The sequence below is a fragment of the Protopterus annectens genome, chromosome 12.part0, assembly GCF_019279795.1.
Source record: "Protopterus annectens isolate FY-2018-M chromosome 12.part0, PAN1.0, whole genome shotgun sequence".
Lineage (NCBI taxonomy): Eukaryota > Metazoa > Chordata > Ceratodontiformes > Protopteridae > Protopterus > Protopterus annectens.
The window spans coordinates 193,982,754-193,997,946 of NC_056746.1; the positions used below are offsets into that span (position 1 = coordinate 193,982,754).

Sequence of the window (15,193 nt, forward strand, 5' to 3'; positions counted from 1 at the left end):
GAAAAGCTCCAACATATTATACAATTTTCATTATAAATTAGCATTAAACAGCAATGTTACAGGATTATTACAAGGTATTAAGTAGCAATACAATGTTATACAGTGTCAATAATCAGGAGTATAGCATAACTATTTCAAGATGTATAAAAAGAAATATATCATTAAGGTGAGTAAAGTTTTTGGGGTAAGTGGTTAAAAAAAACAGTTTTATCATGATGTAGTTGCATGAAGGCAAGACAATTACAATAGAAAGTTTCTCTGAGGCAATTTGGTTAATAAATTTTAGAAGACAGTAGAAAGAGTAGTCAAGGAAGATTAGAGAGAGCTAGTGAGAAGAGTGAGTTAAGGGCAGAACTTAGATTAAGGTATGAGAAGTAGGGGATGTTAAGGAGGGAGAGTGCAGTGGCAGGACCAGTGACTTTTAAAGTGCTCTTTGGTGGCTGTCTTAAATTGTTTAGGATGTGTAATGGTCCTGATTTCTAGTGGGAGCCTATTCCAGGCAATAGTGGGGTGATAGCTGCACATGTTGCGTCCAAATTTAGACTTGGGTTTGTAGATTTGTAGTAGCTTGTACTAATTCTACCAATAATTTTGGGACTTTGCAGGACTGCTCAAATTAGCTTTCTTGGGACCTTGTCATATACTTTCTCCAAGTCTAGAAATGCTTATTTAGACACTTTCCTCATCTCTAGCTTCTTCTCAGTTATTTGTTTCACTGCAAACACAGGGTCGGTCGTGCTGCATATCTCAACACTGCAAAATGTTTACACAGCAAAAACATCTAAATATAAAAAACAACATAGTGCTTATGTAGATACACCAGACTTTATTGCATGACTCTAAAATCGCTGATAATGAATTTATGAATCAACAAATGCTCCACTAAAATACTGAATAACTCCTATCAACATAAAATATATTTCATTATTCCATCAAATAAACACTTCTCTTCTTAAACACAACAATCCCTTGTCTACAAAAAACAGCAAATAAAACATAGGCACAGCTAAATTCAGAGCAATATCAGCCAAATATTTTAAAAAGCTACTTGAAGACCTCAAGAAATCTAAACCCAACTCATTACAAAGGTAAGTACTGATATTACAAATCCACTAATACACATTTAACAATCTATCTTTGACCACTGGCACCATCCCTCCCAGTTAGAAATATGTACCTATAATACCTATACTAAAAATCAGTTCAACCAATGAACTACCAGGCTTTAATCAACTTCAGACATTGCTCTGTTAGATAAACTACTAGAAAAAAACAATCTACAAAAATATTACTATTACACATTCAGAATTGGTTTGCTCAGTTACAAAGCAAACATTGAACAGTATGGAAAAGGGACAGATAAAAGGAGCCATATTGACTAATTTCAGGAGAATATTTGAGACAATGACCATAGGACCATGGCTTACTGATTTCTGTGTTAGAAAAAAAAAACAGGACTGGGAAATGTGGCATTAAAACAATTTCATCATACCTAAGCAAAAGAACATTCAGAGTTTGTTTGTCTTTCGGCTTTTCATGGTTAGGGGTCGCCACAGCGGAACTCCAGTCCACTAATGATTGGCAGTAGATTTTCATGAACACCGAGGTGCCAGCTCGACGTCCAACCTTCAACAAAGGCACACCCATTTATGCATGTCTTTCAAACACCCACCCAACTGCAGGGAGGACATGCAAACTCCACACAGAAGGCACTCCCCGCACCCCAGCCGAGAATCAAACAGGAGAACCTCTTGCTGTGAGGCAACAACGCTACCACTGCATCACCACAGAAAGAACATTCAGAGTAATCAGTAAAAACACATCCACTGACACAGTCCTCAGGTGTTTACTGTTTTCACTATTCATAACCATCCTTTCAAATGATCACCCAAAAATAAATACTACATTTTATGAAGATGACACAATACTCCTCCAGTCTACCACAGTGCAAAAATCTTACAAAACTAACTCCAAAAAAGAGTTCCAGTTGCTTTAGAATACACATCTGAAGAGAAGGAGTCAGCTGCATTAAATCAGCATTTGTGCTACTTTGTACCCACAAAATAATAAATGCCCCAAAATAAAAACACCTAGCCTAAATGGAACCACAGGCCCTCATGTTAGCTAGCATACATACCTGAAATTTATTTTAGATCAGAATATAACATTCACCCCAGGCAAAGAATAAGTAATAAATATAGTCCCATGTCACTTGGAAGTTGCCACCAATTAATTTACTCCTGAAACTCACAAAGGAACTGGAATTGAATTGCTTGCTTAAAAACCTCAGCTTTGGCCAGCTAAGAACTTGGTTATATTCAACTGGACGTATAAGAGAATTTAAGTACCTTTATCTGCACTTTTAAAAAAAAAAAAATACAGTATTTAATTTGATTTAAACTGTGTTGAAGGAATATTGAACTCAAGTTGCAGTTATTCTGCTCTTCAGTAACTTGAACTGAAGCTAGTGTGTTATTTGCTAGTAATTACAGGTATGGGGGTAGCCACATTCTTTGATTTCCTGTCCTTGCCTTTTTAAGTGGTGCATTGTGAAATTTTTATTGCTTAAAAACCTCAGCTTTGGCCAGCTAAGAACTTGGTTATATTCAACTGGACGTATAAGAGAATTTAAGTACCTTTATCTGCACTTTTTTTAAAAAAAATACAGTATTTAATTTGATTTAAAGTGTGTTGAAGGAATATTGAACTCAAGTTGCAGTTATTCTGCTCTTTAGTAACTTGAACTGAAGCTAGTGTATTATTTGCTATTAATTACAAGTGTGGGGGTAGCCACATTCTTTGATTTTCTGTTCTTGCCTTTTTAAGTGGTGCATTGTGAAATTTTTATTGTTAAAAACCTCATATTTGGCCAGCTAAGAACTTGGTTATATTCAACTGGACGTATAAGAGAATTTAAGTACCTTTATCTGCACTTTTTTTAAAAAAAATACAGTATTTAATTTGATTTAAACTGTGTTGAAGGAATATTGAACTCAAGTTGCAGTTATTCTGCTCTTCAGTAACTTGAACTGAAGCTAGTGTGTTATTTGCTGGTAATTACAGGTGTGGGGGTAGCCACATTCTTTGATTTCCTGTCCTTGCCTTTTTAAGTGGTGCATTGTGAAATTTTTATTGCTTAAAAACCTCAGCTTTGGCCAGCTAAGAACTTGGTTATATTCAACTGGAAGTATAAGAGAATTTAAGTACCTTTATCTGCACTTTTTTTTAAAAAAATACAGTATTTAATTTGATTTAAACTGTGTTGAAGGAATATTGAACTCAAGTTGCAGTTATTCTGCTCTTCAGTAACTTGAACTGAAGCTAGTGTGTTATTTGCTAGTAATTACAGGTGTGGGGGTAGCCACATTCATTGATTTCCTATCCTTGCCTTTTTAAGTGGTGCATTGTGAAATTTTTATTGCTTAAAAACCTCAGCTTTGGCCAGCTAAGAACTTGGTTATATTCAGCTGGACGTATAAGAGAATTTAAGTACCTTTATCTGCACTTTTTTTAAAAAAAAAATACAGTATTTAATTTGATTTAAACTGTGTTAAAGGAATATTGAACTCAAGTTGCAGTTATTCTGCTCTTCAGTTATCTTAGTGGCCTTGAAACTGCCCACCCCTCAGCCTGCCTCTGGGCCCATCTCATTTGCTCACTCAACTGAGTGCAGTGAGATCATATTCTGATTTCAGGCACTCCTACTGTGTACTAAGAGAGCATCTGGGAAACAGACAAAAAAAAATTAAGCTTATTTCCTGCCTTTCCTGTTAAGTGGTATAGACTATTTGTAGGCTTCTGAGCCCCCAAGCTCTTCGGTGTTTGAGGGAAGCCTTCTAGCTTGTATTTTTTTTCTTATAACTAGCCAGTTTTCTAGTTTCAGCACTCAAATCTGTTTCTTTGATCTCAGCACTTGTTCAGATAAAAAAAAAAAAAATTATCTGCTTTTACTGTACTTGTGTTTCTACCTACTTCATTTTACTTTTGCATCATCTTAAAAATACTCAATTGTATTTATTACTGCTTGGTGTAACTCATTCTAAGCCTTTTGGTTTAAACACTTGGGCTTCGGACCAGTTGTTTTGCACTGAGAGGGTTTGTGGTCTGCACTGTTGTGGCAGAACAGGTAGCTTACATCCTTCTAGGTTGGGAACTGCTGATTGAGGGCTCAGTGTCTGTTATTCTAAAAGTGTATTAATTCTGGTTTAAGCACTTGGGCTTTCAGGCCAGTTATTTTACATTAAGAGGGTTCGTGGTCTGCACTCTTGTGGGAGGAGAGGCTGGACTCTGCCCTTCTGAGCTGGGAATTTCTGGTTAAAGGCTTATAGTGTATGCATATCTGAACTGCTTCTTACCGAGTTGGTGCGCCTTGTTTGCTGTGGCATAGACTGGATTCGGGCCTGCTGGATCTAGCTTTGTTTGTGTAACTTGAGCACTAATCCAGACATTCTCTAAAGTATTCAATTGTATTTATTACTGCTTGGTTGTAACTTGATTAAAGTGTAGCTATCATTCTAAGTCTTTTGGATTAAGCACTTGGGCTTCAGACCAGTTGTTTTACATTAGGAAGGTTTGTGGCAAGCACTGTGGTGGCAGGACAGGTAGCTTTCATCCTTCTAAGTTGGGAACTGCTGATTGAGAGCCCAGTGTCCAAGGGTATTAGTTCTGGTTTAGGCACTTGGGCTTCAGGCCAGTAATTTTACATTAAGAAGGTTCGTGGTCTGCACTCTTGTGGGAGAAGAGGCTGGACTCTGCCCTTCTGAGCTGGGAATTTCTGGTTAGAGGTTTATAGTGCCTGAATATTTGAACTGTATCTTACTGAAATTGGTACACCTTGTTTGCTCTAGCATAGACCAGATCCAGGCCTGCTGAATCTAGCTTTGTTTATATGCTTGTTGTTTGTTTGCTTGTTATTTCCCTGGAAGCTAATTCCACCTAATACGCGGCTTCTCAGTGCTTCTGTGGATCACTAGTGATATCTGCATTTCTTACTGTACTAGTTCCTTGTTTCACTTGAAAGAAAGTTACTGTTTGTCGTTTTTGCATTTAGTTACTTGTAACACATTGCACTCAAGTTACCTGGCACTTGCTCACTATAGCAATTATATAAGTCAGCACTAAAAATTAAAAGCACTACACCCTCACTCCCCACTGGCCCTTGTTTTCAATTATTAAGGAATTCCCAATATTATTCTAGCATGTCCAAAGGTCAGTTGTCAATCTCCTCTCCGGTCCAGCTGGTGAATCTGGGAATCTTGAGGCAATGTTATAACTGCCTCATGTACACAGACAACCCTCTCCTCCTCCCACATAACACAAATACTTGTGAGAGATGCAGCTATTTAGCCAAACTGGAGGCTGTGCTCTCTCAACTCAGGACTGGCAAGACCAGACAGGAGGAGAAGGCAACTACACACACCACAAAACCAGCCTCACATAATGCTACCACACCACTGAATCAAACACATAAACACACAAAGACATACTCGGAAGCTCTGAGTAAAAATTTACCTAAACAGCAGAGGCCTCCAAAGCAGACACCCAAACAACTGCTACCTCAAGACACCCCACAAGCAACACATAAACCACAAAAGCAGTGTGCAAAGCAGTCACAGCCCTTAAGGCCAAATACAACACCAAACATACTTGTCATAGGTGACTCCATAGTCAGACACACTGACGTCCCACTCACCAGGCTGAACAAGGAGAGGGTCACAGTAAGCTGCCTATCGGGTGCTAGAATCCACCACATAACACAAGCACTATGGTCACTCCACGGCAAGTACAAATATGACACAGTCATTGTCCATGCTGGTGTGAACGACCTGAGACATACCTCCCTGGACTACCTGAAAAGAGACATAGAGGAGCTCTCTGATTATGTAGCCCAGGCAGGTATGACCCTGACCCTGAGCAGTATCCTTCCTTCACCAAGAATGATGCCACAATATAGAGACAAGATGATCAGCTTTAACAATTGGCTTAATGTCTGGTGTCATTCAAAGGGGATCCAGTGTCTGTCTGCCTGGGATGACATGCTTGACAAGCCACGCTGCTTCGCAAGGGACGGCTTGCACCTGTCACCCCTGGGATTCCGGATATTGGTTAAGGCTCTTGCCACCCCCATAGTGCCTTTTTTAGGCAAGGCTCAAATTCTAAACCTACCACCCTAGAAAACAAAAATGGGAAGAAACTGAGGGTAATGCTGCTCAATGCCAGAAGTCTAAATCTCAAAATGCACGCACTCGAGGCCCTTCTCAGTATGGAGAACATCAATGTCTGTGCTGTAACTGAAACCTGGTTCAAGGCTCCTGAGAGCACCACGGCACTATTAGGTTTTACCTCATATCATGCGTTCCGGCGCCAAAACCCGGACCACACCACAAAAGGAGGGGGTGTATCCATATTCATAAAGGATACCCACACCTCCAGGTTGGTGGCAACACGAAGCTTCGGAAACCATCCAGGTGCAACTAACCATAGGCAAAACTGCTCTACAAATTGTAGCATGCTACAGGCCACCCTCTCAAACTCAGGAACCCCACACAGCCTTCCTGAAGACACTGGAGGGTATAAATGTATCTCCAAACACCATCATATTGGGTGACTTCAACTACCCAAATATAGACTGGGAACATTACTCAAGCCCTAACTTTCTAGCCCAACGGTTCCTGGAGTTCATAAATTCAAATGCCATGGAACAGCTAGTCACTGTTCCCACGAGAGGAGAAAATATACTAGATCTCATTATCACAAACATGGGGACAAAATGCTCCACACTGGAAGTATATCCCCCATTGGTGAGATCTGATCATAAACTAATCTCACTAGAAATCCACATCCCGCCCCCACCCCAAACAAAAAAGACCACAGTGAAGAACTTCTCTAAAGCAAACTTCACACTACTCAAGACTGGTGTGGTATCCTTCAAGGCCCCTGAGCCAGTGGAAACCACAACCCAAGCTGTGGAAGCCCTTACAAATGCCTTCTATGAACACCTCCAGGACTGCATGGATCAGGCAATCCCAAATAAAACCAAGACTCTTTCCACAAAGGGCAAACGTCCAGTCTGGTGGACCCCAGCCATTAACAAACTTTACAATAAGAGGAGAAAGCTATTACATGATAGAACAAAATCCATAAAAGGGAAGTCAGCCCTGATCATTATTAGTAAAAATACGAGCACTCATAAAATCAACTAAGGCCAATTTTGAGAGAAAAATTGCCATGGATTCTAAGGACAATCATAAGGCCTTTTTCAGCTATGTTAGGAACCTGGGTGGAAACTCCCAGATATGCTCAGAATTAGTCCAAAATGATACAAAAATCACTGAACCCACAGACATTGCCAACATACTGGCAGACAGGTTCAGTGCAAACTTCACCCCCCTCTCCCCCCCTAAAGGAGAGATAACTATCCAAGCAGAGTGTAGCCTCCCAGACATCTCAAATGCGCAGGTGAAAGCTGCTCTCTCTAAAGCTAAAAACACAGCATCAATGGGACCGGATGGTGTCCACGGCTGTGTGCTACACGAGCTAAATGAGGAATTAAACCCGCACATAAGGCAGCTGTTTAATCTCAGCCTTACCACAGGATACGTGCCCAAGGAGTGGCGTACGGCAACTGTGGTCCCACTCCACAAAGGCGGTGCCTCTACGGACCCTGGTAATTACCGCCCCATAAGCTTAACAAGTCTAGTCTGCAAAGCTATGGAGAGGATCATAATGGAGCTCATAAACAAAGATATAGGGGACTTGCAGACATTGGACCCGACAGAGTTTGGCTTCGTCAAGGGCAGATCATGCCTTTTGAACTTGGTCGACTTCTTCGAAACAGTCACCAAGGCCATTGATGAGGGAAAGGCAGTCCATACAGCCTACCTTGACCTTGCAAAGGCCTTCGACACAATACCCCACTCGGGTATTGTAGAAAAACTTACCAGCTTAAATGTAAACCCATATGTCACAAGATGGGTTGCAAACTGGCTTAAGGACAGAACCCACAGGGTTAGAGTTGCTGGCGCTATGTCAGACTCCAAGCCGGTCACAAGTGGGTGGTGTCCCACAGGGCTCGGTCCTTGGCCCCCTATTGTTCGGCATCTACTTCTCAGAAGTACAGGCCAACATGGGAGGACTTTGGCTGACAAAGTTTGCAGACGACGGCAAACTGGGCGCCATAGTGGAAAGTGCATCGGACACGGATATCCTTCAGAAGGGACTCACGGAAACAGATAGCTGGTGCCAGAGCCATGGCCTGAAGTTAAACGCCAAAAAATGTATAGTCATACCCTTCGGGAAAAACAAGGTAACCCCAAGCTACCATATAGGTGGCAATCCACTAAGCACAGAAGAGGTTATCAGGGACCTGGGGACCCAGGTTGACAGTGGCCTTTCTTTTGACACTCACATTGCTAAAGTGGTTAGAAAGACCTTCTACATTGCCCACCTGATCATGAAGGGATTCACATCCAGATCTAGTGAGGTCATTGTTCCCTGTACTCTTCACTTATCAGACCAATGATCGAGTACAATGCCCCATTCGGGATGTATCTCACCCGACATCTGCAGCAATTGGAGAGACCCCAAAAGTTCCTCACCAAAAGGATAAAGGGACTCCAAAATCTGTCATATGCTGCCAGATTGAAGAAACACCAGCTCTATTCAGTTGCATACCGTCTGCTCAGAGGTGACATGTGCCTGACATACAAGGCCATGTCCAACCCGGAATTAATGGACATGCTCCACCTCAAAAAATCCAAATCCACCAAAACCACTAGAGCAAGTGACTTAAACCTTAGCACAGATATAAATAGGACGTGCTGGAGGGATAGATTTATCACTCAGAGACTCCCTATGCTGTGGAATAAAATCCCGATCCATGTGAGGCAGAGCACCTCGCTGGCTCTGTTCAAGAGAAATCTTGACCTGTGGATGGGAGATCGTAGGTTTATCCCAGGAATCATCTCTGTGTCACTGCTGGACAGAGGCACAACAAACTAATGGGCACAGTATTTTTTCATATAAGGGGTGGCGTAAGCCACAAAAATTTGGGCTAGGCTTATAAATGCCTTAGGGCAGATAGCCTAGTATAAACCTATGAACCTATGAACCTATTAACTTTCAGCTAGAGAATTATCTTCCTTCAATGGCATTAAGTCCCTCACAAACCAGTCCCAACACATTATATTTTATAACATTATTCCCACCTAGGAAATCTCACTGCCTTATTCTAAGAAAGAATAACTTGTTTCCCATACCAGCTATGGTCTCCTTACTGCTAAATTTCCTGAAATATAAATCAATCATCTACAGCCAGTTTACACTACTTAGAACAAAGTTCTCTAAAGGTCTATTTTCTACTCCCTCCATGTCACAACTGACCAAACACTTGTCCTTCACAGGCCTAAATTTAACTTATCGCGAAAGGAACATTTCCAAAATAGCACCTAAAATATGGAATTCTCTGTCCCCCGAAGTAGCAAATTTAAATACAACTCATTTAGGGAAAAAGTAAAACATCACCAAAGGGAAGAATATAAAATTAGCTGTAATACTGACAAAGGCTAACATTTATTTATCCTTTTTGACAAGGTTATTCTCACTAGGCCAGTAGCCTCTTTTCAGGGGAGACCCATGGTGGTATTTATATTACTAGTGGAAATTTGGCCAGGATAACAGGGAACTTCCCCTGCTCTTTTTGTTGAGTGCCATCATACCTCTCAACTGTACAGATTTTCACAGGATGTCCAGATATTTGTCTCAGACATTTAGTCTCATCCTCATAAAATCTGTGGTTTTCTGGCAAATTAATAATGAATAAGTTTGTAGATAATTGCAAGCTGGGGGTTATCATCGACTCCCCAACAGACACTAACATTCTTCAAGAAGGTCTAGTAAATCAATCATCCCAGCTAATTACCATATTGATAATACACCCCTATGGTTTGACCCAGCGGTCAGGGATCTGGGTATGCACGTACACAGTAGCCTTATCTTCAACCACCACACAGCCACAGTGGTGAGGAAATCCTTTTATGTTGTGCAACTTATAAGTAAGAACATGGCATCTAGGTCTAAAGAGGTCATTATCCCACTGTGGGCTGCCCTTATCAGACCAATCATTGAGTACAGTGTTCCCTTTGGTACATACCTGACCAGGCATATGCAGCAACTAGAGCAACCTCAAAGGTTCCTTAGAAAAGAATATATGGCCTTACAGAGAGCACCTTAAAGCCCTTTCCCTCTACTCAGTCTCCTACAGATTGCTGAGGGGTGATCTATGCCTGGCTTACAAGTCATCCACAAATCCCACACTTATGAATCAACTACATATCCATAAGTGAAAGAGTACCAGAAATACAAGGTCTATGGAAGTGAACATTGTCTGTGACTTAAACAGAACATGCTGGAGAGACATATATGTGTCCCAGGGACTGCCTTTCCTACGGAACAGTCTTCCCATCCATGTGAAGCTGAGTTCATCTATTACCCAGTCTAAGCACATCCTAGACAAGTGGATGGGGAATAGGAAATTTGCACCAGTCCTGGCACCCGTGTCCCTTACGGACAGAGGTAGCTTATGACTGCCTGGCCCTCAAGGTCCTATTTGGAGGCAGGACATCATTATTCTTTCAGAAGAACTTGGCTAGACTTAGAAAGGCCCCTCTGGGTCGTTAACTTAGTAAAAGTCTATGACTCTATGATTCTATGAGTAATAATAGGCTTTTAATTCTCACTTTCATTCCAGGTGGTGGTGGTAGTACAGGTTCTGTAAAAAGCCTGGATGAGTTTGATGTTAGAGAACACTGTAGGTCAGGCGGGGGTGCATAAATATAATGGAAATAAATCTGAGTGAGAATCTAAGTGGAGACTCGCACTGCAGGATTTGGTCTGTAAAAGGAAGAAGCTGATGAGTATGGGTACAAACATTAGGGCCTCACTTTGTTCACAATGTCAAGGTAATCAAATTCTTCAGACTGTTGGCAGCTCACCACTAACACTGGAGCAACCATTGTCTGTTCATTTTCAGAATGGCAGTATGCCATAACACAAGTTACCTATATGTGCATGACACGAACAGGGACTTGGATGACAGACAAAACAGTCAGTAAAGAGTTTCATATTTAAAGAGTACATTCCCATGGAAATAGTCAATGCTCTGATAAACTACTCATTTCCTGTCTTTTTTGTGGAGAGGTTTTTTTTTCTTATTTCTCACCAGAATAGTAGGTCACAGAACATGACAGTAAACGTAGAGAGACCATTTGTGAGTCTAGCAATTTTACACTGCTGGAACTAGCAATATTCTCTTCAGTGATGTTGCTTAAATGAAACTGCAGAAAAGGTCATAGAATCTGAGGGATTGTGGCAAGGCCTAAGACACATCAGATACTGACATAAAGAGTACCACCAAAGAAACCCTTTGCCTATGGTAGCAGCCCGAGTTCCAGTAGGCAAGTAAATGCTTGAAGGTGCATGCAGATAGCTCAGGACAATGTTTTTATCGGCTGTAATACTTCTTCAGTAGCAGTGAGGGAGCCTTGCATTTGCAGATATAATCCTGAACATTAATATAACTAGATAACCAAACAGAAAAAAATATGACCATATCAGAACTAATATAGTACAAATGTTTTATTAGAATACACAGCTGCTCTTTAAATCCCTTTTTTTTTGGGGGGGTGGTGACATTAGCTATTTAATAAGCATAAAAGAATCAGACGTACATCAATCCTTACCTCCACAGATGTTGCAGTTGACAAGTTCACCATTAGTAGTGTACAACACTTAACACAAAGCAACAAATACAGGAAGGAAATAAAGCTTAGGAAGGGATTGTCACCAAAAAAAGCTGACAACAAATATTATATTCATTAGTAAAAAATATATATATATATATATATATATATATATATATATATATATATATATATATATATATATATATATAAAACAAAACTGTTAACAACACAGTTATGTTTACTACTATTTTATTTTTTTCTTTTGGAAAGGATGAAGCAAGGTTCAAGGACAAGTTCCTAAACAGATGTGTTTTATCATTTAAATAACAGACTCTGTTTCTTTTTCTCTCAGCTTACCATACGACTGGGACTTGAGTAGCAGTACAATTAATGAACAATTGGCTGATTCGGGAAAAGCAAGTGATCTGTCTGTGTCCAGCTGGCCAATGGAGCCCATTCACTGGACACCTCTACCGATTCTTCAGCAGCTCAGTATCAATAAAAGGGTAAGTAAACTAATCAATATGGAAAGGTAAACTCTGTCACAAGTGAAACTACACATATGAATTAGTGCCAGTGATAAAATAATGATCTAGCTTCTGTAGCTGAAGGACATTCAAAGAAAATAGTTGAAACTGTGAATTGTCAAAATGGTCAATTCTGTTTAATTTATTTATTTAATTTGTCGGCTATGTAAAGTATACACACAGTGGACATCCATGGAAAAGCACTCAAAAATGCAAAATATAGACAGCACTAAGAAAACTAAATAACAAACCAAGTACCAAATGTTACCTCTCTCAACTGTTCAGATTTTCACAGAATGTCCAGATTTCTGCCTAATGTTTTGGTCTGTTCCTCCTAAAATGTGAAGTTTTCTGACAAATCATTGAGGACTGATATCATTAAATTATAACATGCATTTGAGTTTTAAACTGCATATTCTTCAGAAAATAAAAGGTAATGCAAACCTTGTTATTCTAGCAACTTTGTAAGTTTATACTAGCAATATTTAAAATCTGTGCCTGATGTTGGTCCTTTGTACCCACATTATTTTTGATTTGTCCAGATTTCTTGCCTTTGGAGGTTAACAGGTATAACAGCAGTGTACATATTGCACTATAAATGAAAACAAAGCATAAATAAAATGCCAGAAGGTCAGATATCGCAGAATAAAAAATATATAAATAAATCCAGTAACAAACACCACAATGAAATGTAAAGCAGAGGTACATTGCAGCAGAATTTGCTAATCTTATGAACTGAGATTAAAATAAATAGTATCAAACTGTTGAAGAATAGTAACAGAGGTGAGAAAATGATCAAGTAAATAGGGAAATTTAGTGACTGATAAAATTAATATATTGACAGAATAGATTTAGTTTATAACTTATTACCTGAATACTTGGTCTAAAGGAAATACAGTGTGTGTGTGTGTGTGTGTGTGTGTGTGTGTGTGTGTGTGTGTGTGTGTGCGTGCGTGCGTGCGTGCGTGCGTGCGTGTGTGTGTGTGTGTGTGTGCGTGTGTGTGTGTGTGATTATAGTATCTAAGATCAGATGTTCACATAACTGACCAGCAAATAGCCACATTATAACAGTGGAATGGGCTTTGACATGGGTCCAGCATGGGGTTCAAGTGCTATCCTCCATGCAGACCCAATTGACAAAACAAACCTGCAATAAAACAGTTTCGACCAGTTGCCAGATGATCATTTATATATTATTTATTTTATATATACATACATATAAATATATATTTATATAGCAAGCGAGAGAGAGAGAAATATAAGACTTAATGGAATGTTCTTCCCCAGTTCTCTACTCCTGTAAAAGACCAGGTGGCAGCTCAGAGGACCACTTTCAGGCACCCAGAGTCTGAGCCAGAATATTCTCTAAAAAGGACATGATTTGAAATGTCTACAAATTAGGCTCTGAGCCATTATATAGGAGCAACAATACGTCTTGGCCTTTCTGAATGAAATGGGGTGGCTTACAAAATATTCTTCATTCATTCTGTTGAAAAAGTATATGTAGGCAACTCCCCATCATTTGAAGGAGAAGTAGATGTTAGTTGAACTACATTCTCTCTGTCACGAAAGGAGATACTGCCAGCACAGCTATCTGGAATTTTGTAAATAATTATATGTCATTTGTGAATATCAACATGATTTATATAAGATGCTTGTGTTACAACTGTATTAGAACTGTATGTCATGTGTATATCAAACTGGTACAGAAGTGTGTGTTGAAAAGGTTTTTGCAGGGTGCTGTTTGAAATGTAACCACAGTGTGCCCTGCTGGAAGGGAACAGAAATGAACATGCACTATTGTAACTGTTTGAATGTATATATCTTAACAGTGGAAATGGAGTACTGGAGGTTAACTTCAGAAAAATATCTGAAATTAAATTACTTTACGACAGCTAGAGACAAAATGTCTGTACTAGGGAGTTTTCGGTATTGTCTTTAAGGTGAAATAATTACTAGTTTTGAAATGTAAAGGAATGCAATTGTTTTATGACTTCTAGCACCTGCCAAAGATCTGAGGTCTATGTATTTTTCACAGGTAGATGATGCTAAATACTGCCAGATTCCAGCAGTGGGGGGGGGGGGGGGTTCACCTGGGATAGAGTCAGATGACAAGAAAGTATGTCATTCTGCAAGCTATCGCAGCAGTAATATCTGAGATATTAATTTGAGAGGTCTCTGAGAGAGACACAGCATTCTGTATTCTGTCTTGGACCTGACAACAACTAAAACATCCATTCACCACATTTGCCTTGCTCTGATGAAGTAAGTTTCTAGGAAACAGTACAGCTCTCTTAGATACAGTCAGAAATATAGTAAAGCTTAGTTTAGATATTTTTCTTTATTCATTTGAGGCTGTCCTGCAATGTTGTTTTAAATATTTCCTGTAATTTTGAACTCCGATGTCACTGTGAATATATACTGAGTATTTTCTTGTTCTTTTATTTATTATTAAATATATTTAAACCTTTCATTGTGGTTGATATTTGTGAGACATATTTAAATTTTGAGAGCACTGACAAATTTGTTTGATGACACTGTGCAGGCCACTCCTAATAGCCTTGCTCTTGGTCAAATTACCATTTGTATTAATATTAATATTAATATTAATATTAATATTACACAATAAGATTGGACACCCTTTGCTAAAGGCCTTAAAGTAGCTAAAAATGAGTTGGCTGGTGGCAGTGATAACTACCTTATAGTCTGTGCAAAAGGGGGCATAGCTAGTAAACCTGTGCCAACCTTTCCCAGGGGTGTGTGCGTGTGTGTGTGTGTGTGTGTGTAAATCAAACCTCAAAGAGTGTGTGTGTCAGCTACTTGGGCAGGGACAAGAAGGACTGGTTGGAAAGAGAGGGTGCTGAAGGTCTTAGCTTGGCCACTCAGCTGAGATCTCAACTCTATAGCTGTGCCATTGGGGAGGGA

The 15,193-nt window shown here is 39.7% G+C and overlaps 1 protein-coding gene across 2 annotated transcripts in view; it reads left to right on the plus strand.

Annotated features, from left to right (window-relative positions):
• LOC122816443 (mucin-12-like) overlaps nt 1–15,193 on the plus strand; it is a 401,780-nt gene that overhangs the window by 377,820 nt on the left and 8,767 nt on the right. For both annotated transcript variants that reach the window (XM_044089236.1, XM_044089235.1), the window contains exon 11: nt 12,094–12,247. In XM_044089236.1, the coding sequence (XP_043945171.1) occupies nt 12,094–12,247 (154 nt within the window). The remainder of the gene's footprint in view (nt 1–12,093; nt 12,248–15,193) is intronic.